The sequence below is a fragment of the Oncorhynchus mykiss genome, chromosome 5 (assembly GCF_057628025.1).
Source record: "Oncorhynchus mykiss isolate SJ-2025 chromosome 5, ASM5762802v1, whole genome shotgun sequence".
Classification (NCBI taxonomy): Eukaryota; Metazoa; Chordata; class Actinopteri; order Salmoniformes; family Salmonidae; genus Oncorhynchus; species Oncorhynchus mykiss.
The window spans coordinates 79906489-79930854 of NC_143026.1; the positions used below are offsets into that span (position 1 = coordinate 79906489).

Here is a 24366-nt window from a genome sequence, read left to right on the forward strand (position 1 = left end):
GTTGTGATGTCGGTTGGACGTAGTGACAATTTCTCTAAAACATTGGAGGCGGCTTATAGTAAAGAAACAAACATTTAATTATCTGGCAACAGTTCTATTGGACATTCCTGCAGTCAGTATGCCAATTGCATGCTCCCTCAAACCTTGAGAAATCTGTGGTATTGTGTTGTGTGACAAAACTGCACATTTTAGAGTGGTCTTTTATTGTCCCCAGCACAAGGTGTACCTGTGTAATGATCATGCTGTTTAATCAGCTTCTTGATATGCCACGCCTGTCAGGTGGATAGATTAACTTGGCAAAGGAGAAATGCTCACTAACAGGGATGTAAACAAATTTGTACACAAAATTTGAGAGAAATAAGCTTTTTGTGCATATGGAAAACTTCTGGTATATTTTCTTTCAGTTCATGAAACATGGGGCCAACACGTTACATGTTGCATTTATATTTTTGTTCAGTGTAAAAACTACAACTCCCTACAGCACTTTGTCCACAATTACACTACAATTAAAATTGCTCGTCAAAATGGGTTCCAGAGTGTGGCTTTCAGAGCTCAACCACCACTAAATCAAGGTCATGTTCAGTAGAGCACATGTAACAAAATCTGCAATGGAAAAGGTAGCAAAACCTTTCTCCCTACTGAACACTACCATTCCAGTAAATTAAGAGGTGCTTTGTTCACTAAACTAGAGCTGTCCTCTCCATATGGAGTATGTACACACTTGCATACATAGGAATACAGCAGAGCACCACCCGCTGCTGTACCTCCAGCAGAATATAATGTAGAGAAACAGGGGAAAGCACCCCGCTAAGCAAATTAATTATCCCGTTTTCTCCTTCACATTCATTGTGATTGCATCCGCTTCAAGTCAAACTGTATCTTGACACTGCATGCAACAACATCAAAACCAGCTCCTTGAGCTGCAGACGTTGTTATTAGCATGGGTGCCTGTATCAAAGTTCCTATAGCTCTGTCATTGGACTCCACTGTTTATATACGATATCTATTCAAGAAATATACTGTAGCCTTCTGTGTAATATCCTATAATGAATTCCATCCCTACATCCCCTATTTGATTTCAATGAATTTTGGAGGTGATCTTGTTAAGTTCTTATGGACTAATCCGCCATCAGGAAATGCCGCAAGTACCCTTGAACTTTTCTAAAGTTTCTCTCAGGCTTCTAACTTTTATTTGTGACGGGGGAAAGCAAGAACAATTTGAATGTGAAGAAGGAAAAAATGTGTATATTAAAAAATCTAAAATTGAGAGACCTCTGCAGTTTGGAAGAAGGGTTTAAGCGTTGTATAAAAATGTGAAATGCGGCTCTCAAGGGAGATTATGGGAGTCTTATGGGGAATAATTGTCGGTGTCAAGAGGTTAGTCACTACTTAGTTTGGTAATTGGGAGACTTGAGATCAAAAGAACATCCCCCTCACTACTTCTCTTCTGAAATGTTCTACCCTAGTACTGTACATGGTGACGTAAACTCAACCTGCCCTTCCTTCCCTAGCAAACATCAGTCACACACTATTCCTTTTTTTGTCCCAGAGAGCAAAAGACTATAAATAGTTCAAACACAAGATCCCATTAACTGTAGTCAGTCACCTATTTTTGTTCAAAGTTATACTGTGGGGAATGGGGGGGATCGAAATATACTGTGGGGAATAGGGGGGGTGGGGGTGGAATTGTAAGTCATTATAGCTTGAAATGAACAGTTCTGCCGTTCCCTTCTTTCTTTCAGGCTGTCCTGAACCAGAAATTCACTGACTGCTTTGTTCAGGCAGGAAAAACGGTGAGTCATTGTGATGTCTTCCCCTTGTTACGCTCTTTATAGCATTCTATAGCTACACTATATGAATTCCTTATAAGCTATAAGGTGAGATGACATTGTTTTCAATTTAACTTTATTTTGCCCCCTCCTCCCCCTCCCTCCAGAGCCTCAAGGTTGTATTTAGGGAGCCATTGCCATCCCAACTGCAGCCTAGGAACATCCCCTCGCCCCAGCTGGTGTCCATGCACCATCACCTGGAGTCTGATCAACACAGCCTGCTACAACTTGTGGACAGGCCTGCTGTAGGCCTGGAGGGCCAATCAGGGCCAGGTGGGCCACAGAGAAACAGGCTGCTGGGAGGTGTAGTTCCAGACAGATGGCTTTATTTATAAGCCATCTTGGCATGTGGGACACAAAAAAGGATGTTATTGTTGAAAAGTGCTAAATCAGTGAATCAAAGAGTTCACATGTCAAGGCTTCCTGTGCAATTTACCACTGGGAGAAAAGATACACACTATTGTTAAAGGGATAGTGCAAGATTTTGGCAATGAAGCTGTACCTGTAGACTTCCAGTTGCGCTAACGCTAGTTAGGCTCACAAAAACTACCTTCAACTTCCTTCAAACTGCACGCAGAGACATAGAAATGGCATCTGACATTGCAAAAATCTTGCACCATCCCTTTAAAGATACGACCTTACCGGCCTGTGTCACCCGGCCTGTGTTTTGGTAAAAAGATGAGGGATGTGCCTGGAAAAATTGGTATCAAAATTATAGTTTAACTTGTTTTGAGGGTGTACAGTGTTTGTTTACATTTACATTGTTTACAAGCATTGGAGTAAAATAAGATTAAGATATATTTGTTCTGATAAGTTACCGCAGTTGAAATAAGTTATATTCTTTAAGAATCAATGGGAATACATCATTAATTTAGATGTCCAAAAATTGATGTAGCAACGAACTAGCTTTAAAGCACATGAAGGGCTCTATTAAATCAGATCCCCTTTAGCTGACATCCACATAGCTGTTGTTTTGGTGGTGTCGGAGGTGAAACGGCGTTAGAGCTGTCAAATCCACAAGTGGCTCCTGGCATTATACAGTGCCTTCGGAAAGTATTCAGACCCCTTGACTTTTTCCCCATTTTCATATGTTACAACCTTATTCTAAAATGTTTTAAATTGTTTTTTTCCCTATTCAATCTACACACAATACCCCATAATGACAAAGCAAAAACAAGTTTGTAGAAATGTTTGCTAATTTATTAAAAAATGTCAAACTGAAATATCACATTTACGTAAGTATTCAGACCCTTTACTCATTACTTTGAGGAGTGAGTACTTGAGGAGTGAGTACTGAGTGAGTCTTCTTGGGTATGACGCTATAAGCTTGGCACACCTGTATTTGGGGAGTTCCTCCCATTCTCTGCAGATCCTCTCAAGGTCTGTCAGGTTGGATGGGGAGCGTTGCTGCACAGCTATTTTCAGATCTCTCCAGATATGTTCGATCGGGCTCTAGCCACTGTCTTGGCTGTGTGCTTAGGGTCGTTTTCCTGTTGGAAGGTGAACCTTCGCCCCAGTCTGAGGTCCTAACCTGCTCCAGAGCGCTTTTGATCAAGAATCTGTACTTTGCTCCGTTCATCTTTGCCTCGATTCTGACTAGTCTCCCAGTCCTTGCCGCTGAAAAACATCCCCACAGCATGATGCTGCCACCACCATGCTTCACCGTAGGGATGGTGGCAGGTTTCCTCCAGATGTGACTCTTGGCATTCAGGCCAAAGAGTTCAATCTTGGTTTCATCAGATCAGAGAATATTTTTCAGAGAATCCTTTTGGCAAGCTCCAAGTGCCTTTTACTGAGAAGTGGCTTCCGTCTAGCCACTCTACCATAAAGGCCTGATTGGTGGAGTGCTGCAGATATGGTTGTCCTTTTGGAAGGTTCTCCCATCTCCACAGAGGAACTCTAGAGCTCTGTCAGTGACCATCGGGTTCTCGGGCACCTCCCTGACCTAGGGCCTTCTCCCCAGGTTGCTCAGTTTGGCCGGGGGGGCAGCTCTTGGAAGAGTCTTGGTGGTTCAAACTAATTTCATTTTAAGATTGATTGAGGCCACTGTGTTCTTGGGGACCTTCAAAGCTGCATAAATGTTTTGGTACCCTACCCCAGATCTGTGCCTCGACACAATCTTGTCTCAGAGCTCTACGGACAATTCCTTGGACCTCATGGCTTGGTTTTTGCTCTGACGTGCACTGTCAACTGTGGGACCTTATATAGACAGGTGTATAGACTGGCTTTCCAAATCATGTCCAATCAATTGAATTTACCACAAGTGGACTCCAATCAAGTTGTAGAAACTTCAAGGATGATCATAGGGCGATAGCATAGGGTCTGAATACTTATGTAAGTAAGGTTTTTTATTTTTAATACATTTGCAAACTTTTCTAGAAACTTGATTTCGTTTTTTAATTTGGGTATTTTGTGTAGATTTAGAAGGATTGTAAAAATGTAATCCATTTTAGAATAAGGCTGTAATGTAACAAAATGTTGAAAAAGTAAAAGGGTCGAATACTTTCCAAAGACACTGTACCTAAAGTGGACTTTGCCATTGGCTGCATGACATTGCATTGAGAAATTCCATGGAGCCTTGTTTACAAGTTTGAACATAAGAATGTGAGACGTAAAGTACACCTTAATAAGGCTGATAAGAATACTAATTATTTAGGTAAATTAGTATGTTTCTCCTTCTGAACTTCTAACATGAGTGCGACGGGTGTGGATTCGTGACAATGATCAAGAACAGCTGCTCACCGATTTTGACAGTACGCAGTTCCACTTCTGACGCCGCTAAAACATCAGCTATGCGGGTGTCAGCTATCGGCGGTTAAATTAAACAAAATGTAAAAAAGTAAGAGATATGAAAAACAAATAATTAGAGGGGCTATATACAGGGGGTACCGGTGTCGAGGTATTTGAGATAATTATGTACATGCAGGTAGGGTTGCCTCCTGCAGTGGACATTGATCCTCGCAGACAGAGGGCACTTACTGTAACAATGCTATTTAGCTGTCACTACTTCATAATGACAGAATTGAACTGAAGAAGACATGCTTTTTGCGCTGAACAGTGCGCCAGAGATTATGCAATTTGCCCCAATTTTCAATGGCAACATGAGCCTATTACTCATTGACTTAGAGGTTAGTGGTGGAATGGTAGAATGGAAAGGGGGTGAGACTTTCAGGCTAGTATGATCTAATGCAATAGTACTGTATGTACTATGGCACAACATTTTTGTAATTTCGGCTTTTATCCAGAACGACTTACAGGAGCATTTAGGGTTAAATGCCTTGCTCAAGGGCACATCAGCAGAGATTTTGTCACCTAGTCGGCTCGGGGATTGGAACTAGTGACCGTTCAGTTACCGGCCCAATGCTCTTAACCGCTAGGCTACATTCCCATTCAGCTTGTCGTTCGGCTGATGCCTCTCTACTTCAGATCAGAGATCATCCACCATACATGTACATTAGAAATCTTACCTGAAGTGGATCTCATTCCCCAACCTGTGAATTGGACTGTAAACAAGTCTATATTGTGCAACCAAGTGTTGGTAAATTAGACCTAATTCTCCAACTTGTAAACCATTTATAATTGTAGGTGTTCAAAACATATGAATGAAGGAAATAAGGTGTTTCCCTCTTGGATACTGTGCCTTGCCAAAGTCTAGGAATAGATTCTCAAGATCACCACAGCAATTGTCTCAAGTATTCTGCAGAGGGGAAAGATTGCTGCCGTTTCAGCAATATTGGGTAATTGATTTTTTTCTTCTTCCCATTGTGTCCTATAAGTGTCAAACCTGCTGCCCAACTGCCATATCTTCATCCTGAAGTGCCTTAGTTTGTTTTATTTCTTAATGATGCGATCAGGGCAGTGTTATTATTATTGCAAGTGGACTACCTACTAGCTACATTTTGACAGGGTTGAGTGTATAGCTGGTCTTTTTACGCATAGGATCCAGCTTGTGTACAACATTGTAATAACACACCAGTTTAGCAATGTCATTACAATACCATAAGACTTAAGTTTGCACACATTTAAAATGAAGGAAACCAAATATTGTATGAAGTTCCTTATTAAAAAGTAATGAAGGATTTGGATATTTATAATGGATTTCTGAGCAAGGCAATGTGTCTTTGTTTTGAAGGTAAGAACACTGGATATTGAATAATGCATGTCAACAGTATTGGCATTCTGAAACTTGTACATATGACATGCTACAATAAACCTTATGGTGTATTCAAGTGTTAACGAACATGACAGATGTATGGTACTAGTGTATGTGGGTGTTGTGCAACATTGGGACTTGGAGTAGAGTGGAGAGTGTGGGTACAACACAGGACTTAATTGTACAAAAAGACAATTGCAAATAAATGATCTAATCATACTGCTTCTCACCACATTCTTAGTCGAAACATCAATAAGAGCTATGTCAGTCAAGTGTTTAGCCTGCTGTTTAATAAGCCCATTTCACAATAATGAACTGTTTATCGGAGTTGAAATAAGACTCATCAGCGATGACTGTTGCCTCTATGGAAAGGCTGGTACTGGCAAACATTTGCATGTGTGGTCCTCTCAGCCATCACCTGTTGCGCTTCAAGTAATCTTTCACCCAACCAAGACCTTCATTTGTAGAGCCTGAAATAAGTATCAACTGTTAACACACAATGCCATTATCATGAAGATTAAACTGGTTCTTGCCTCACTTCAATCAATAATGTAACAGTGAATTGAACTGTAGTCCCAGGGCAACTTAGGCTGTATTTAAACAGCCAGCCCTTTTTTTCACTAATTGGTATTTTGACAAATCAAGTCAGCTCTGGAAAGGATCTGATTGGATAAAGTATCAGAATTGGGCTAACTGTGTAAACGCAACCTAAAGGTAGTTCAGAGTCCCAAATGGTATATTTCCTACATTGTGCACTACTTTTGACTAGGGCCCTGGTCAAGAATAGTGTGCCATTTGGGATGGATCCCACCTAGTGGTTTGTATTCACAGCCGATGTATCCCTGGTAACCCATCTCCTCCAGTAGACTGAAGAGATATGGGAAGTTAAGTTCTCCTGCACTGTCTGGCTCGTTCCTGCCGGGCACCTGGGCTATCTGGATGTGACCTGTAAAAGAGAATGAAAATGGATATTTCATCACCATTAAAGTAATAACATTTTCTACAACTATCATAGGTCAATGTGGACATGGATGCTTGGACACCTTCTGATGTGCCCAATTTGCTGCTGATGGTATGGACTAATATGTTTGTTTCCTGTGTAACTTGCTATCTGCACTAGTATCACAAACAACACCACTTACCGATGAGAGGGAAATATTTGTGTATGTTCTGTGTCAAGTTGTTGTCCATTATCTGCCAGTGGAAGACATCCTGCAGCACAGAGGGACACAAGATGGCTTCTGTCAGTAAGATTTAAGCAGTAGAATTTACAGGGATTTGAAGAACCTCTCCCTATTACAAACTGCCTTAAAGCTGAGGGAATTCTCAGGTTACTGAATACAAACTAGGATAGGTTCTCCCAAGAGAGAGACACTTTTTGCAACAGGCAAGTCGCTTCCTAGAACAAAATACTGTGTCTAGTGGGACACAAACAAACAAGATGTTTTGTTGTTCTGTCTTCTGGCTGTATGTTTGTCTGGCTCAGCCACTGCCTAAAAGTTTGACTCAATAATTGCTCGGTGTGTATCTAAACCATTAGTTCCAAACAGAGAGAAAGATCTGTTTAACCATCATGCCAACTCCTTGTTACACCAAACAATGAGCAATGATGTTAACACAAAGAGATCTTGGACCACTGGCCAAGCTAGGATCTGATGGCAGTAGACTAGGTAATAAAATATTACCTAGCCCTATTAATGGCATTGTTCTTCATCAAGACAAACTGACGAATGTACTACTTACCATCTGTAGTTTAATATTTGGGTGGCCAACCTTCTGCAGGATTGCAGCCGCTTGGGTGAAATATTATTCAAATAGGTTAAACAGTATAAGTAATACAATTCCACTTGTGCAGTGAATGTTGACATTGGTTCACAAATACACATTTAAATACTGTGTCTTCATTTTGATTGCTTGTCTTTATAGGGCAATGCCTAAAGCCTGGGAATGATGCTACGTTTCAATACGTTTTCATTCCCAGGCTAACTTGCCATGGAAAAGCATCAGTAGCCGTTACCCTGATGTGGACTGTCCAGGAAATATCTGGGATCTGTTATCCGTGTGTTGATGGGCTCAATCAGGCCAGTGATGCCCTCCTGAGAGAAAAAAGCACAACACAAAACGGGACTCCTTATTACAAACACTATGGGCCAGACACATATTAAACTTAGTCCTGGACTAAAAAGCCCCTTTAATGGAGATTCACATTTGAGAGGACATCGGCAGCATGTTTTAGGTTTTGTACAAAGGTGTCCTCCATTTCCACGGCAATGGTAGCTCGGTCTGCCCCCACAGGTACCCTCCCAGCCATCAAGTGGATCCTGAGGAAACATTTAATTTATGAAAAGGTTATAAATACCAACACATTTTACTTTATGGCAGGATCCCCTAATAGTCAGCCCACTTAACAAAAATATAAATCGCAACATGCAATAATGTCTGACTTTATATGAACTAACTAGGCCAACCCACTTGGGAGACAGTTTGACCCACTGGGGAGCCAGGCCCAGTCAATCAAAATATGATTTTCCCCACAAAAGGGCTTTATTACAGACAAAAATACTCCTTAGGTCCATTAGCTGTCTTGGTAGCTGGTTTCAGACGATCCCGCAGGTGAAGATGTGGAGGTCCAAGGCTGGCGTGGTTACACGTGTTCTATGGTTGTGAGCCGGTTGGACAAAATTGCATATTTTAGAGTGTACTTTTATTGTCCCCCAGAATGTAAACATGTCTAAAAATAATAATTCCACTGACATTATGGGGTATTATGTGTAGGCCAGTGACAAAAATGCTAATTTAATCAATTTTAAGAGTAACAACAAAATGTGGAAAAAGGGGTGTGATTACTTTCTGTAGGCACTGTACCGGTTGTCTTTCTTGTAGCGGAAATCGCAGAGAAAAGCAACCATTTCCACCCTAAGCTCACATACTGGCTGCCCTCTTGAGAGCATTATTACCCTTGCTTAGCCACTGAACATCATTATGCAAAAGTAGATGATGCTCAGCAGACTACGAAGCAAGTGATGTTGCAGGCTAGATGTTGATCAGATAAAGTTTCATAGCCATAACTGAGTCCATGGTGTTTTAACTTATCGCTGATTTAAGAGCAAAGCACACTCTGTATCAGGTAGTGTAGTGATCTCATCTGCAGTGAACGCACAGATAGGCGGGCAAGCAGACCCTGTAGCCCTGTTAGCAGCTTTGATTGGCTATAACTGGTATGTTGGATGACATTGATTACCAGCACTTAATGGGCAGGACTACGGGAAAACAGATTCTCCCGTTGGAGAATATTGAACGAGTGCTCCCTTTGGCATTAAACAACATCACATTTCTGGATTTTTTTTGCAGATTTTTTTTTTCTTTTTTTTTCAGAATTGATCAAAGGGCCATTCTACAGTTGATAAACTGGCGAGATCTGGCCCACGGGGCACCCGTTGAATAGCCCTGGTGTACAGTGAAGCTGTTTCAGTCACCTGATGCATAGTGTAGTGGGCTTCAGATGAGCTGTGCTCTCAATGTGTGTGTCGCTCTCACCTCCTGCAGTCCAGAGCCTTGGCGTACTGCATGGCCAGATCCAGACCCTTTCTGAAGTCCTCCTCTCTGCCAGGAACAGCACCCAGACCAAGATCACCTGCCTTAGCATCTCCTACAAAACACAGTTGTCAAGTCAATGTTCAGAAGAAATAGTGGCACATTCTTGTGGATCAGTAGGAGGCATATTTTTTACATATAGGTAACGTTAGGTTGAGTTTCCTTCCAAATGTCAAAAAAATGTATTTATTTTGTGTCATGTATATAGCTAGTACAGTAGCCTGGGCTGCTGTCAACACATGATAATAGCTAGCTGGCTACACCAGTAACCCTTCTCTGTCTTACCAAGGGGGGTGTTAATCAGCACCACATCAACCCCAGTAGCATTCTTGACTCTCTGGAGCTCCTGTAAGTCAGAGTCATACAGCCATGCCGCCTCCACAGCCTGAAACCCAGCCGATGCAGCAGCATAGATTCTCTGGGTAAACTCTGGCAGATCCGTAAACAACCACGAAAGATTCGCGCAGAATTTTAATGGGGGCATGTTTCTTGTGGGGTGGGCTGGCAAGCTAACGTTAGTCCGCTTGCTAATGTTCAATGGGACAACCGCTCTAAGTAGCTAGCTAGAATAGCAGGATTAAAACTCAAGGTCCATTGTCTCAGCTGTCACCTGATGTTGTTTGTTTCTCATGTGATGTCAAATATTGATATAACCGAGCTGCCAGACAGGAGTGCTAACTAGCTAGTAGAGTTCATTCTTCTCTGTACTGCGACTCATATGTTGCACATGCGCACAACGAAACAAATAGTTTGACAACACGACGCGCGTGCACTTCAGTGGCCAATTATCAAATCAGTGAATTTGATTGACAGCTATGGTTGCCATGTTCGGAGTTTTCCAGTGAATTGTGCTACTTTGAAAACTATGTCGCTATTTAGACTGTCATTATGGTGATACCTATTTCCAAACCTTTTCCATAAAACATATTAATTCCTTAGTACTGTTGTACATCAAGCTATAACGGTGACAAAGCATAGGAAAACGACTTTAGGCGCTCTAAAGCGCATTAGATAAATTCGGTTAGAGGTAGGTGGTTTAAACTGCATTCCATTGTCTACTTTGTTTATGGAAAACAATACCAAGCGAAGTGTTTTACTCATGCTCAGTTCTTAGGTCTCGAGCGCTGCGCAACTGGACATTTGAAATGAAAGTTATGGAACTCCCTCGTGTCCTTCTGTAACGGGGAAAAGACCACAGTGAAACTGACAGTAAATGTTGAGAATTATACATTTGCGTCTGTTGGCCATCAATTGGCCCATTGATTTATATGCCTTTTTACATGTTGAAATGACGCTATCACTGGAGTCATTGCAAATCAATTTGTGCCACTTCTGTAGCCTACTTGGAGCTGGCAAACGGATTTAATAAATAGCCTATAACTTCAGTTTATTATTGTTGTAGCCATGTGTTATTATGCAATTATTAATGGCCATATTTAGTTAATGAAATTGGAAGTTATTGTGATCATGGTCTATTGCAATTGCCGACAGACACTTCAGAACAAACTTCCTGTAGATTTTTTGGGGGGGACTATCTGTTGTTCCATGTAGTGAATATGTTTTTCAATGTGTTTGTATGCGCTAATTATCAAATAATAATTGTTTTTAAAAAAAAATAGATTTCAAGGGTTCTTAAAAATCCAAATCAAGTAGCTAAATGATTCTTGGTATGACCTTAAAACGATTCCATAAAGCTTAGTAGAAGCACCTCTTACCTCGAAATTGCGTCTTGATTACTTTTGCATCAGCAGCATCCCTTTCCCTCAAATGGTGGGATCCACTGTGGTCTATGAAGTGGCTAGGGATGCTATGCTATGAGGTAGAGCGATGCCTGAGTAAATCTCTCTATTTTCATCTCAAGTGGTGTGAAGTAGCTCGCGGGTCTGCGTACCCACATCCACACCAGTCAGAGCTGGCCCTAGCAATTTTAGAGCCAACACTCTTGACAGCGGATACATTTCCTGCAATTCCCCCCAAAATTGCCATGGGTCTTCGAGAAAATGTTGCAGTTTTAAAGATGCACTATGCAGAAAATCTCTCCGCCATTGCCTGATTGCTAAAATTGTAATAGTTCACTTAATTTCTGTTTGTGACAAAACAAGCAAGTATAGTGTAGAGAATCATCTAAACCGCTTTGAAATGTACTTTCCATAACCCAAAATATTGTATTTTCAGCTCTTTGAAGCAGAAGCTGGTGTGCAAAACCAAAAGTAAAAGATGCAATAACTAAACTTAAGAACAGGAAGCATAGAAATACCCATATAGAACAGATGCTTCTTAGACTTGCTTTCAATGACAATTACAGATCTATGACAAAGTTTTTTTAATGTGAATTTGGTGGTGTTCACAAAGGTTACATATTCCAACTTTAAAGCAAGTTTGCTGCAATTCTACACATTTTGCCATGGGCGGACAGAAGATTTAGCAATTTTAAAATGCAATTCTGCACATTTTGCCATGGGCGGACAGAAGATTTAGCAATTTTAAAATGCAATTCTACACATTTTGCCATGGGCGGACAGAAGATTTAGCAATTTTAAAATGCAATTCTACACATTTTGCCATGGGCGGACAGAAGATTTAGCAATTTTAAAATGCAATTCTGCACATTTTGCCACAGGGTGGAAATACATGTTTTAAGTTGTAGAGTTAATTTCCTGCGATTCGACAAATTTTGCAATAGGGTGAAGAGAAATGTTTGACGTTTTTAATTAATATGATATCTAAGTGAGAATGACTAACATAATCAATGGGGGGCCTAGGTTGTTAATTCGACCATGATTACTACAAGTTTAAATAGCCGGCTAGACTAACTTACCAATCTAAAACATTTTAGCTGACATGGGCTAACTGAGAGACTGTCTGACATAACAAAAGAAAACTGCTGATTCACAACCAAATGTAGAAACACACTTTGCATTGACCTGTTCTACTGTACACAGTGAATGCAATAAACTTGATTCATTTTTCCCAGTCAGGTGACAAATTGTCCTCTCTGTCACGCCCTGATCTGTTTCACCGGTCCTTATGCTTGTCTCCACCCCCCTCCAGGTGTCACCCATCTTCCCAATTATCCCTTGTGTATTTATACCTGTGTTCTCTGTCTGTTTGTTCGTATTGTTTGTTCAAGCTTACCAGTGTTTTTCCTGTCAGCTCCTATTGTTTCCCAGCCTCGCTTTGCTAGTCCTCCCGGTTTGACCTTTGCCTGTCCTGACCCTGTACCCGCCCGCCTGACCTTTCTGCCTGACCCTGAGCCTACCTGCCATCCTGTACCTTTGCCCCACCTCTGGATTACTGAACCCTGCCTGTCCCTGACCCTGAGTCCGCCTGCCTTACCCTGGATTTTCGACCCTTGCCTGCCTTGACCTGTCTTTGCCTGCTCCTGTTGCTACAATAAACAGTGTTACTTCGACAGTCTGCATCTGGGTATTACCTTGATTCCTGATACTCTCAGTCCCCTATGTGGCTTCGTCAGTCAGTCCCTCTCTGATCTCCAGCCTCTGTTTTCTCTCTGTCATCCATTTAGCACTATAGTGGCAGCAGGGTTTGTTGCTAAGCAATAGAATCTGCTTCCTAATTGCAAACATTGTTATGCTCCACAACTGTGCCTTTGTTTGTTTCCCCCTCTCTAAAGGCTTGACTAGTGGAATTGGCAGAGGTGCTGACTCCTTCTGACATAGAAAAGCTGCATTTAAATTAGAAACACCCTTCTTCACTCTGCCAGACACCCTGGGCAGTATTCTACAGCCTGATTGCTCAAAGAAGGTAACTTACATTGATATTTTAGCCATTTAGCAGACGCTCTTATCCAGAGTGACTTACAATTAGTGCGTTCATATAGCTAGGTCAGACAACCGCATATCACAGTCTTATTTATTTAGTCCCTCAATAAAGTAGTATCAGCAAAGTCAATACTATTAGGAAAAGGTAAAAAAAAAAAAAGAAATGGGCGTACTCAGCTCATAGGGCAGACTAATTTCCTATTGTCCTGGCTGGTTCATGTTGCTGGGTTATCATTTGAATGACAAGTAAAATCTGGTAGATAGAAAATCTGGAACATCCTCCTTGAGAATATACCTTGCATGTACAGCGATGACGACTTCATACATTTGAGGCCATCTCACCCATTGACTTTGTTGACTTGCAGATACCATAGCCCTAAAGGATTCTGTTAATTTCTTACAGACCAGCTGAAGCACAGTGTTTTTTGGTTAAACCCATACGCCCCAGTGACGGAGTCATTCTATGGCCACTGCCACCTATGGCTGTAGGTAGCCTAAAAAACAGACCTCCTCCCAAGATGGCTTTAAAAAAAACACCTCCATCTGCATCCCAAATGGCACCATATTCTCTACATATTGCATTAAGGGCCCTGGTAAAAAGTAGTGCAGTATATAGGGAAAGGATGCCATTTGGGATGCTACCGCAGAAAAGAGGTGTAGCGCTGCCCTGAGCCCTGGGCCCGGGAGGGGGAACTGGTACAGGAAACTGACAAGCGGACCACACACAGACCTCATACGTCCTAGCACTAAGAAGCCTACTTTGGGGTGACAAAAAGAAACCTAGGGCCTTTATTGATTTCATTCTTCAGGCTGATGTTTCTAACAGTGATAGATGTTTACAACATTACTGCTGCAGTGGAGAGAGGGGGGAGGATTTAGGGTTCAGGTAGAGAGAGGAATGTACAGCTGTATTCTGTTGTGACCTACGAGATCTTCTCTTGTCCCTTGCTTTTGTTAGGTAGCCTATGTTAAGCATAGGCTATTGTTCACATGTTCCAAGTAAGACAAAATGCACATGCATTATCATTTGGAGTGTTCATGACAATCTGGGTTTGGGGTACTTTCAAGGCTTATTCCGAAGATTTGTGGATCTTTTGTTTCCACATCACATGCTTAGGGAGTATGCAGCTGACTTCTGCTAATCATACTATCCTACAATACAAACCAGATTTAATCAATTAATGCATCCTTTCATGGATGTGTGGTTTTATTGATGGAAAACCTTTGTTACATTTTCAGGGAATTGGATGACTTTTTCATTCAAAATAACACTGCTATTACACCTGTGCTCTGCTGTTAGTAATAGCATCCCATATTTCACATTCATTGTTGTTCCATGAACACCTTCTGTGGTTTGTAATACAACAATGCATTGGGCTCCCAGTGAGCACCTGATCATTCATAATAAGGCAGCCTTCAAATGATATTTCCGTCAGTGGAGCTGTTGGAAGAGAAAATCCTCTCCCATCTTATTACATTCAGGGTCTGCAGAGAGAGAGAGAGTATATGAGCTATCTTCCTAGGCTGAATCCCAAAAAGCACCCTTTTTCCTACATAGTGCAGAAAAGGCTCTGTCAATAGTAGTGCACTATATAGGGAATAGGGTGGCAATAGGGACGCAACCATAACAGCCCTTCCTGCTGCAACCTAACCTGAATTATAAACAGGGCTATGGAACTCCGCCACCGACGGAACCAAATAGGTGAATAATAATATCCCAAGCAACATTAAAATTAATCATGGTAGGAAATGGATTTGCCCTGTAGGGGGGGAGCTAATCCTGGGCCACATTTGATACATGGCAAATGTCACCAGGAGCGAGACAACAAGAGCAGAAATAGAATTGTCCCTCATTGCATTTGATAGGGGAACAATCTGCCCCTTGCCAGTTCTGTAGTACACTGTGTCTAAAGATGAGGTGTTCAAATTCATTTTGGTTACTAATGATGATTATTATTGCCAAAGGTCATTCAATGTTCAGCTTGTTGCTTTGCAAATGTTCTATTCTATCCTAGGTCACTAGTTATGCAAAGTGTGTATGATTACAGATCCAAATCGATTTATTTTGAATAACAAAAGCAGATAATAGCCTTTTTGGTAGCACTTATAAGTACTATTATGTTTTATAAATCAACTGTTAATGTGCTATGCCGATGTATTTTTGTGTTCATTTTTTTTTCTTCTCTTTGCCATGCACTCTACCAATTATCCAAGCATGTTCTCTACACCACTTACTGTATGAAGCCTATTATTGATGCTCGACACTGTAAAATCCTCAGATGTAAATTATATAGTGATGAGGTCACAGAAGGAGGTAATAGCAGGTGAGACACTAGACAAAATTGCATGTATCAATGAGTGTCTCATTTCATCAGCCATTTTGGCTCTCAGCACAGGTTAAATCCCAAATGGCATTCTATTCCCTATATAGTGCACTACTTTAGGCCCATAGGGTTCTGGTCAAAATTTGTGCACTATATAGGGAATAGCATGCCATTTGGAAAGAAGTCTCATCTGTGATTCATCACTAACAATGACTTGATTTAGAATGAGTACAGCTGTGGTGGGACCACCTTCAATCCTCCTGGGCTTGCTGGTTTCTCTGAACACCCTGATAGGGTTAGGCTGTCTTAGCATAGTGTGTTTAGTGAGACTCACATAGAGATCCCTGCAGAGAATGAATGGATGATTTCACATGATCCACGAATGGAGTGTTCAATAACATCCTGGTACATAATTTACCAGGTAGTGAATGGTAGCCTACAGTAGTAATTACAATGTAATAACCTAATATTCATTAAACAAGCATAAAACAAAGTGAAAACATCCTTCTTCATTGCTGCCAGAGCATTTTGTAAAGTCATTTTATGATTTCCCAATGTTGACAGAGTCACCAACAAATGTGAGTTGACAATAGTATGTCTGTCTGCTGTGGCTAGGGTCTTTCCAGGTGACATGTTGTTTCCAACTACTGTCAGGTAGGGCAAATGATTGCTTCAGGCTGAACCGCTGTTGAATAAGTTGTTTGATGGAAATTCAAAAGGTTAGTCAGTCTGATGTCAGCAAGGTGACTCGTTTCAAGTTACTTAGAATTCCTCTCCCAGCTTTACACACGCACGCTCTCTCTCTCTCTCTCTCTCTCTCTCTCTCTCTCTCTCTCTCTCTCTCTCTCTCTCTCGCTCTGTGCTTGGTTAGGCTGATCTCATGGACCACCTGCCTTCATTATCTCTGAGGAGACAGACAGCTGTGCTGAGGTAAATAAATGCTAATACTAACATGTCTGCCCCTCTGACAACAGATAATAATAGCAGTGTCACTGGGCTGTGGCACTTACATAGCAACCTGAACCTGCAGCTGAGGTAGAAAACCTCTGAACTACTTTAGGTATGGTTCTCTCTGCAGACATAAATACAGTGCATTCGGACGTATTCAGACCCCTTGACTTTTTCCACATTTTGTTACGTTACAGCCTTATTCTAAAATGTATTGAATACTTTTTTCCCCTCATCAAACTGTACACAATAGCCCATAATGACAAAGCGAAAACAGATTTGTAGAAATGTTTGCATATTTATTTATATAAAAAAAAAACAGAAATATCACATTTACATAAGTATTCAGACCCTTTGCTATGAGTCTCAAAATTGAGCTCAGTTGCATCCTGTTTCCATTAATCATCCTTGAGATGTTTGTTTCTACAACTTGATTGGAGTCCACCTGTGGTAAATTCAATTGATTGGACATGATTTGGAAAGGCACACACCTGTCTATATAAGGTCCCACAGTTGACAGTGCATTTCAGAGCAAAAACCAAGCCATGAGGTCGAAGGAATTGTCCGTAGATCTCCAAGACAGGATTGTGTCGAGGCACAGATCTGGGGAAGGGTACAAAAACATTTATGCAGCATTGAAGCTCCCCAAGAACGCAATGGCCTCCATCATTCTTAAATGGAAGACGTTTGTAACCCCCAAGATTCTTCTTAGAGCTGGCCGCCTGGTCAAACAGCAATTGGGGGAGAAGGGCCTTGGCCAAGGAGGTGACAAACCCGATGGTCACGCTGACAGAGCTCCAGAGTTCCTATGTGGAGATGGGAGAACCTTCCAGAATTACAACTGAGCAAAGAACAGAGAGATCCTTGATAAAAACCTGCTCCACAGCGCTCAGGACCTCAGACTGGGGCGAAGGTTCACCTGCAAACAGGACAACAACCCTAAGCACACAGCCAAACCAACGCAGGATTGGTATGGGACAAGTTTCTGAATTTCCTTGAGTGGCCCAGCCAGAAACCAGACTTGAACCTGATCAAACATCTCTGGAGGGACCTGTAAATAGCTGTGCAGCGACGCTCCCCATTCAACCTGACAGCTTGAGAGGATCTGCAGAAAAGAATGGGAGAAACTCCCCAAATACAGGTGTGCCAAGCTTGTAGTGTCATACTTAAGAAGACTCAAGGCTTTCATCGCTGAAAAACGTGCTTCAACAAAGTAAAGTAAAGGGTCTGAATACTCATGTAAATGTGATATTTCAGTTTATCATTCTTATAAATTTGCTAACATTTCGAAAAAACTTTTTGCTTTGTCATTATGGGGTATTCTGTGTAGATTGATGAGGGTGAAAAAAATAAATAATCAATTTTAGAATAAGGCTGTAATGTAACAAAATGTAAAAAAAAGTCAAGGGGTCTGAATACTTTTCAAATGCACTGTATAATATGTTTTAAATATTTAAATGTGTTATTCTTAGTACCCTTGTGCCGTTGTGTGCTCCAAGAATGATGGCATAAAATAAAGGCTTATATGTATTAACAGAATGAAATAAGTTTAGCATATTCCCACTAATTCTCATGGTGCTTGAAGAGTATGGGGAATGAATGGATCAGTCTGACTCCAATAGCATATAGACCCTTTAACCTTCTTTAACCTCTTTGACGGACTATTTTTTTTTCAATTGAAAAATCACAATGTCAGCTATGATCGGAGGAACCATGATCGGAGGAACCATCCCACCCAAAATACACACACACACACACACACACACACACACACACACACACACACACACACACACACACACACACACACACACACACACACACACACACACACACACACACACACACACACACACACACACACACACACACACACACACACACACACACACACACACACACACACACACACACACACACACACACACACACACACACACACACACACACACACACACACACACACACACACACACACACACACACGGCAGGGTAGCCTAGTGGTTAGAGTGTTGGACTAGTAACCGGAAGGTTGCGAGTTCAAACCCCCGAGCTGACAAGGTACAAATCTGTCGTTCTGCCCCTGAACAGGCAGTTAACCCACTGTTCCCAGGCCGTCATTGAAAATAAGAATTTGTTCTTAACTGACTTGCCTGGTTAAATAAAGGTAAAATAATTTAAAAAAACACACACACACACACACACACACATACACAGGATCAGAGAGGAAGCATCCTACCCAGATTCAGGCTGGGGAATTAGTATTCTGGCGACACACCAAGTTGTCGTTGTACCACCCAAACAACCCTTACATCTCTCTTTCACCCACTGGCTTTTACAAGGGATAGAAATGACATGTGATTCTCGCAGCAAGCATTGGGGCCTCCCTCCCTGCTAGGGTCCCTCTGCAGGGAAACAGTGGTGACAGCTTGACTTTAATGAATCAGGCCTAGTGATGATCTGAGAAACAGTCCTCTTCTTCTCTGATGTTTCTCTGTTCCAATCCCCATTCTGTTTTTGTCCCTATCATAAAATTCTCATGATAATGTTGAGTGTAAAGTACAGTTTTACTATCTGGGCTGTGGTTCATCGTAGAATATCTTTGTTTTCTGTTTGCGAGTACTGATCAGTGCTGGGCTGTTTTTTGTTGCTGTTGTGCTGCTAAAATGATTGTTGTATTGTCAGCCTATATCTAGGGAGGACAGAAAAGCCTGTTACAGTAGTAACCATTCTAACCTCACTCCTATACTTCTGTATAATGTCAAGTATATTTGTCCTGAGCAGTCAAAATAATGTCTTGAAGGTCTCTTATTTGACACCCAAACTATTTGCTTCTAAATGGCAGTATTACTTTTTGCGGTTCAGAGGTGGGTGAAGGGAAAAATAGTGTGTTCTGTCTCTGCAAAGAACAGAGTGAGGTTTTCATGGGTTGCTTTGAATTTGACTTGATCCTTCAGATGTGTGTGTAGGCTACGTGCGTGCATGCGTGTGTGTGTTGCAAACCTCAGATCAATGGGTATGGTGTTGAAAGGAAGCAGCTGCTGTTTTCTCATTAGCCACTTAAGAAAAACAGTGCACATCTGGCCGGCCAACACATACAAACACACACATCATGGCTGCCCAGATCTCTCTTGTCCAAAGTGAAGAGTAATTTGTTTAGCATTTTCAGCAACATAAAGCAGACCGTCAGAGAAGTTTTCCAGTGTGATTCTGGTTTCAAGAGGCAACATTACTCTCTTGGTAACCATTATCTATTGAAGTGCAAAACAAGCTGTCACCTTGTAGCTGATCCCATTTCTATCTGAATCACAGCAGATGTGCACACAGACAGAGGATAGCTAACAGAGGGAAACACTCCCAAACACTAGAAGAACAGATCCTTTCTTTTACTGAAGGTGATACAAATCTACAACTATACATACACACAGTTACCACCAACACAATGACACCATAGCGAAACACCTCATTGTGTATCAGTAACCTAATCTAACAAGACACGTGCAGTTGAAGACGGAAGTTTACATACACCTTAGCCAAATACATTTAAACTCAATTTTTACACAATTCCTGATATTTAATCCTAGTAAAAATTCCCTTAGGATCACAGTTAGGATCACCACTTTATTTTAAGACTGTGAAATGTCAGAATAATAGTAGAGAGAATGATTTATTCCAGCTTTTATTTATTTCATCACATTCCCATTCGGTCAGAAGTTTACATACACTCAATTATTATTTGGTAGCATTGCCTTTAAATTGATTAACTTGGGTCAAACGTTTCAGGTACCCTTCCACAAGCTTCCCACAATAAGTTGGGGGAATTTTGGCCCATTCCTCCTGACAGAGCGGGTGTAACTGAGAGGTTTGTAGGCCTCCATGCTAGCACATGCTTTTACAGTTCTGCCCACAAATGTTCTATTGGATTGAGGTCAGGGCTTTGTGAAGGCCACTCCAACACCTTGACTGTGTTGTCCTTAAGCAATTTTGCTACAAATTTGGAAGTATGCTTGGAGTCATTGTCCATTTGGAAGACCCATTTGTGACCAAGCTTTAACTTCCTGACTGATGTCTCGAGATTTTGCTTCAATATATCCACATCATTTTCTAATCTATTTTGTGATGTGCAGCAGTCCCTCCTGCAGAAAAGCACCCCCACAACATGATGCTGCCACCACCGTGCTTCACGGTTGGGATGGTGTTCTTCAGCTTGCAAGCATCCCCCTTTTTTCTCCAAGCATAACAATGGTCATTATGACCAAACAGTTGTATTTTTGTTTCATCAGACCAGAGAACATTTCTCCAAAAAGTTCCATCTTTGTCCCCATGTGCAGTTGCAAAAGGTAGTCTGGCTTTTTTTATGGCGGTTTTGGAGCAGTGGCTTCCTTGCTGAGCAGCCTTTAAGGTTATATCGATATAGGACTTATTTTACTGTGGATGTCTATTAGTTTGTACCTGTTTCCTCCAGCATCTTCAGAAGGTCCTTTGCTGTTGTTCTGGGATGGATTTGCACTTTTCGCACCAAAGTACGTTCATCTCTAGGAGACAGAACGTGTCTCCTTCCTGAGCGGTATGACAGCTGCGTGGCCCAATGGTGTTTATACCTGCATACTATTGTTTGTACAGATGAACGTGGTACCTTCAGTCATTTGGAAATTGCTCCGAAGGATGAACCAGACGTGTGGAGGTCTACAATTTATTTTCTGAGGTCTTGGCTGATTTCTTTGGATTTTCACATGTCAAGCAAAGAGACACTAAGTTTGAAGGTAGGCCTTGAAATACATCCACAGGTACACCTCCAATTGACTCAAATTATGTCAATTAGCCTATCAGAAGCTTCTAAAGCCATGACATCATTTTCTGGAATTTTCCAAGGCACAGTCAACTTACTGTAGTGTATGTAAACTTCTAACCCACTGGAATTGTGAAACAGTGAAATAATCTGTCTGTAAACAATTGTTGGAAAAATTATTTGTGTCATGCACAAAGTAGATGTCCTAACCGACTTGCCAAAACTATAGTTTGTTAACAAGACATTTGTGGTGTGGTTGAAAAGCAAGTTATAATGATTCCAACCTAAGTGCATGTAAACTTCTGACTTCAACTGTACTTGAGATTTTCTGGGGACCAAACTTGTAACAAATACGCTATACTCGAGGCTATCTCCAACCTGATTACGTTCTGCGTGAATCTACAGAATGATTGGCTGGTGCTGCAGACCCTTTGGCATGGTATAACTGTAGTGTGATTAATCGATGGTGCTGGCCAATTTGCCCATTGATTACTAAGTTAAAGGTTGTCCGTAGCACTCACATCTGGCTTTCAAAATGCTTTGAAAGGCTGGTCATGGCTCACAACAATATCATCCCAGACACCCTGTATCTACTCCAATTCCATACCTCCCCAACAAATCCTTATTCGACACAATATTTATTGAACTCAACACTGCCCTCGCCCACCTGGACAAGAGGAACACCTATGTGAGAATGTTGATCATTGACTACAGCTCAGCATTCAACACCATAAGCTAAGGACCCTGGGACTGAACACCTCCTTCTGCAACTGGATCCTGGACTTCTTGACGGACCAGCCCCAGGTGATGAGGCTAGGCAACAACACATCCATTACGCTGACCCTCAACACGGGGGCCCCTAAGGGGTGCGTGCTTAATTACATTCTGTACTCTCTGTTCACCCACGACTCGGTGGCCGTGCACGACTCCAACACCATCATTAATTTTGCTGATGACACAACGGTGGTAGGCCTGGTCACCGACAACGATGAGACAGCCTATAGCGAGGAGGTCAGAGATCTGGCAGTGTGGTGCCAGGACAACAACCTCTCCCTCAATGTCAGCAAGACAAAGGAGCTGATCGTGACTACAGGAAACGGAGTGCCAATTACGCCCCATTCACATCAACAGGGCTGTAGTGGAGTGTGTCAAGAGCGTCAAGATCCTCAGTGTCCACATCACTTAGGCTCTATCATGGTCCACACACACACCAACACAGTTGTGAAAAGGGCACGATAACGTCTCTTCCCCCTCAGGAAGCTAAAAAGATTTGACATGGGCTCTCAGATCCTCAAAGTTCACAGCTGCACCATTGAGAGCATCTTGACTGGCTGCATCACCACTTGATATGGCCACTGCTTGGCATCCGACCGCCAGGCGCTACAAAGGGTAGTGCGTACATCACTGGGGCCGAACTCCCTGACTTCTAGGACCTCTATACCAGGCGGTGTCAGATGAAGGCCCAAAACATTTTCAAAGACTCCAGCCACCCAAGTCATAGACTGTTCTCTCTGCTGCCGCACTGCAACAGGTACCGATGCACATAGTCTGTAACCAACAGGACCCTGAAAAGCTTCTCCTCTAAAGCCATAAGACTGCTAAATAGTTAACCAAAGAGCTACCCAGACTATCTGCATTGACCACTTTTGTACACATTTTTTGGGGGGGAGACTCATCACATATTCTGCTGCTACTGTTTTTGATCTATCCTGCTGCTTAGTCGCTTTATTCCTAGTTATATGTACATACAGTGCCTTGCGAAAGTATTCGGCCCCATTGAACTTTGTGACCTTTTGCCACATTTCAGGCTTCAAACATAAAGATATAAAACTGTATTTTTTTGTGAAGAATCAACAACAAGTGGGACACAATCATGAAGTGGAACGACATTTATTGGATATTTCAAACTTTTTTAACAAATCAAAAACTGAAAAATTGGGCGTGCAAAATTATTCAGCCCCCTTAAGTTAATACTTTGTAGCGCCACCTTTTGCTGCGATTACAGCTGTAAGTCGCTTGGGGTATGTCTCTATCAGTTTTGCACATCGAGAGACAGAATTGTTTTCCCATTCCTCCTTGCAAAACAGCTCGAGCTCAGTGAGGTTGGATGGAGAGCATTTGTGAACAGCAGTTTTCAGTTCTTTCCACAGATTCTCGATTGGATTCAGGTCTGGACTTGGCCATTCTAACACCTGGATTTGTTTATTTTTGAACCATTCCATTGTAGATTTTGCTTTATGTTTTGGATCATTGTCTTGTTGGAACACAAATCTCCGTCCCAGTCTCAGGTCTTTTGCAGACTCCATCAGGTTTTCTTCCAGAATGGTCCTGTATTTGGCTCCATCCATCTTCCCATCAATTTTAACCATCTTCCCTGTCCCTGCTGAAGAAAAGCAGGCCCAAACCATGATGCTTCCACCACCATGTTTGACAGTGGGGATGGTGTGTTCAGCTGTGTTGCTTTTACGCCAAACATAACGTTTTGCATTGTTGCCAAAAAGTTCAATTTTGGTTTCATCTGACCAGAGCACCTTCTTCCACATGTTTGGTGTGTCTCCCAGGTGGCTTGTGGTAAACTTTAACCGACACTTTTTATGGATATCTTTAAGAAATGGCTTTCTTCTTGCCACTCTTCCATAAAGGCCAGATTTGTGCAATATACGACTGATTGTTGTCCTATGGACAGAGTCTCCCACCTCAGCTGTAGATCTCTGCAGTTCATCCAGAGTGATCATGGGCCTCTTAGCTGCATCTCTGATCAGTCTTCTCCTTGTATGAGCTGAAAGTTTAGAGGGACGGCCAGGTCTTGGTAGATTTGCAGTGGTCTGATACTCCTTCCATTTCAATATTATCGCTTGCACAGTGCTCCTTGGGATGTTTAAAGCTTGGGAAATCTTTTTGCATCCAAATCCGGCTTTAAACTTCTTCACAACAGTATCTCGGACCT

General features: G+C 41.8%; 2 protein-coding genes across 3 annotated transcripts in view; one reads left to right on the forward strand and one right to left on the reverse strand.

Annotated features, from left to right (window-relative positions):
• Window positions 1-2209, forward strand: part of LOC118936475 (KICSTOR complex protein SZT2) — a 131340-nt gene extending 129131 nt beyond the window's left edge. The window contains 3 exon segments of the mRNA XM_090236706.1: window positions 1743-1793; window positions 1937-2034; window positions 2036-2209. Of these exon segments, the coding sequence (XP_090092832.1) occupies window positions 1743-1793; window positions 1937-2034; window positions 2036-2078 (192 nt within the window). The 3' untranslated portion in view covers window positions 2079-2209.
• A 4044-nt stretch (window positions 2210-6253) lies between these two features.
• Window positions 6254-10334, reverse strand: hyi (hydroxypyruvate isomerase). Of its 2 annotated transcripts, none has more exons than XM_021604464.3 (8): window positions 9862-10334; window positions 9520-9631; window positions 8189-8303; window positions 8000-8078; window positions 7726-7775; window positions 7125-7194; window positions 6794-6928; window positions 6254-6452 (listed from the first exon to the last, which is right to left on the reverse strand). In XM_021604464.3, the coding sequence occupies exons 1-8, from the start codon at window positions 10058-10060 to the stop codon at window positions 6397-6399; spliced, it is 816 nt and encodes a 271-aa protein (XP_021460139.1). In that variant the 5' UTR covers window positions 10061-10334; the 3' UTR covers window positions 6254-6396. The 2 variants fall into 2 exon arrangements, with proteins under 2 accessions (XP_021460139.1, XP_090092203.1); XM_090236077.1 differs by having other exon boundaries at window positions 6730-6928.
• Between the last annotated feature and the right edge of the window lie 14032 nt (window positions 10335-24366).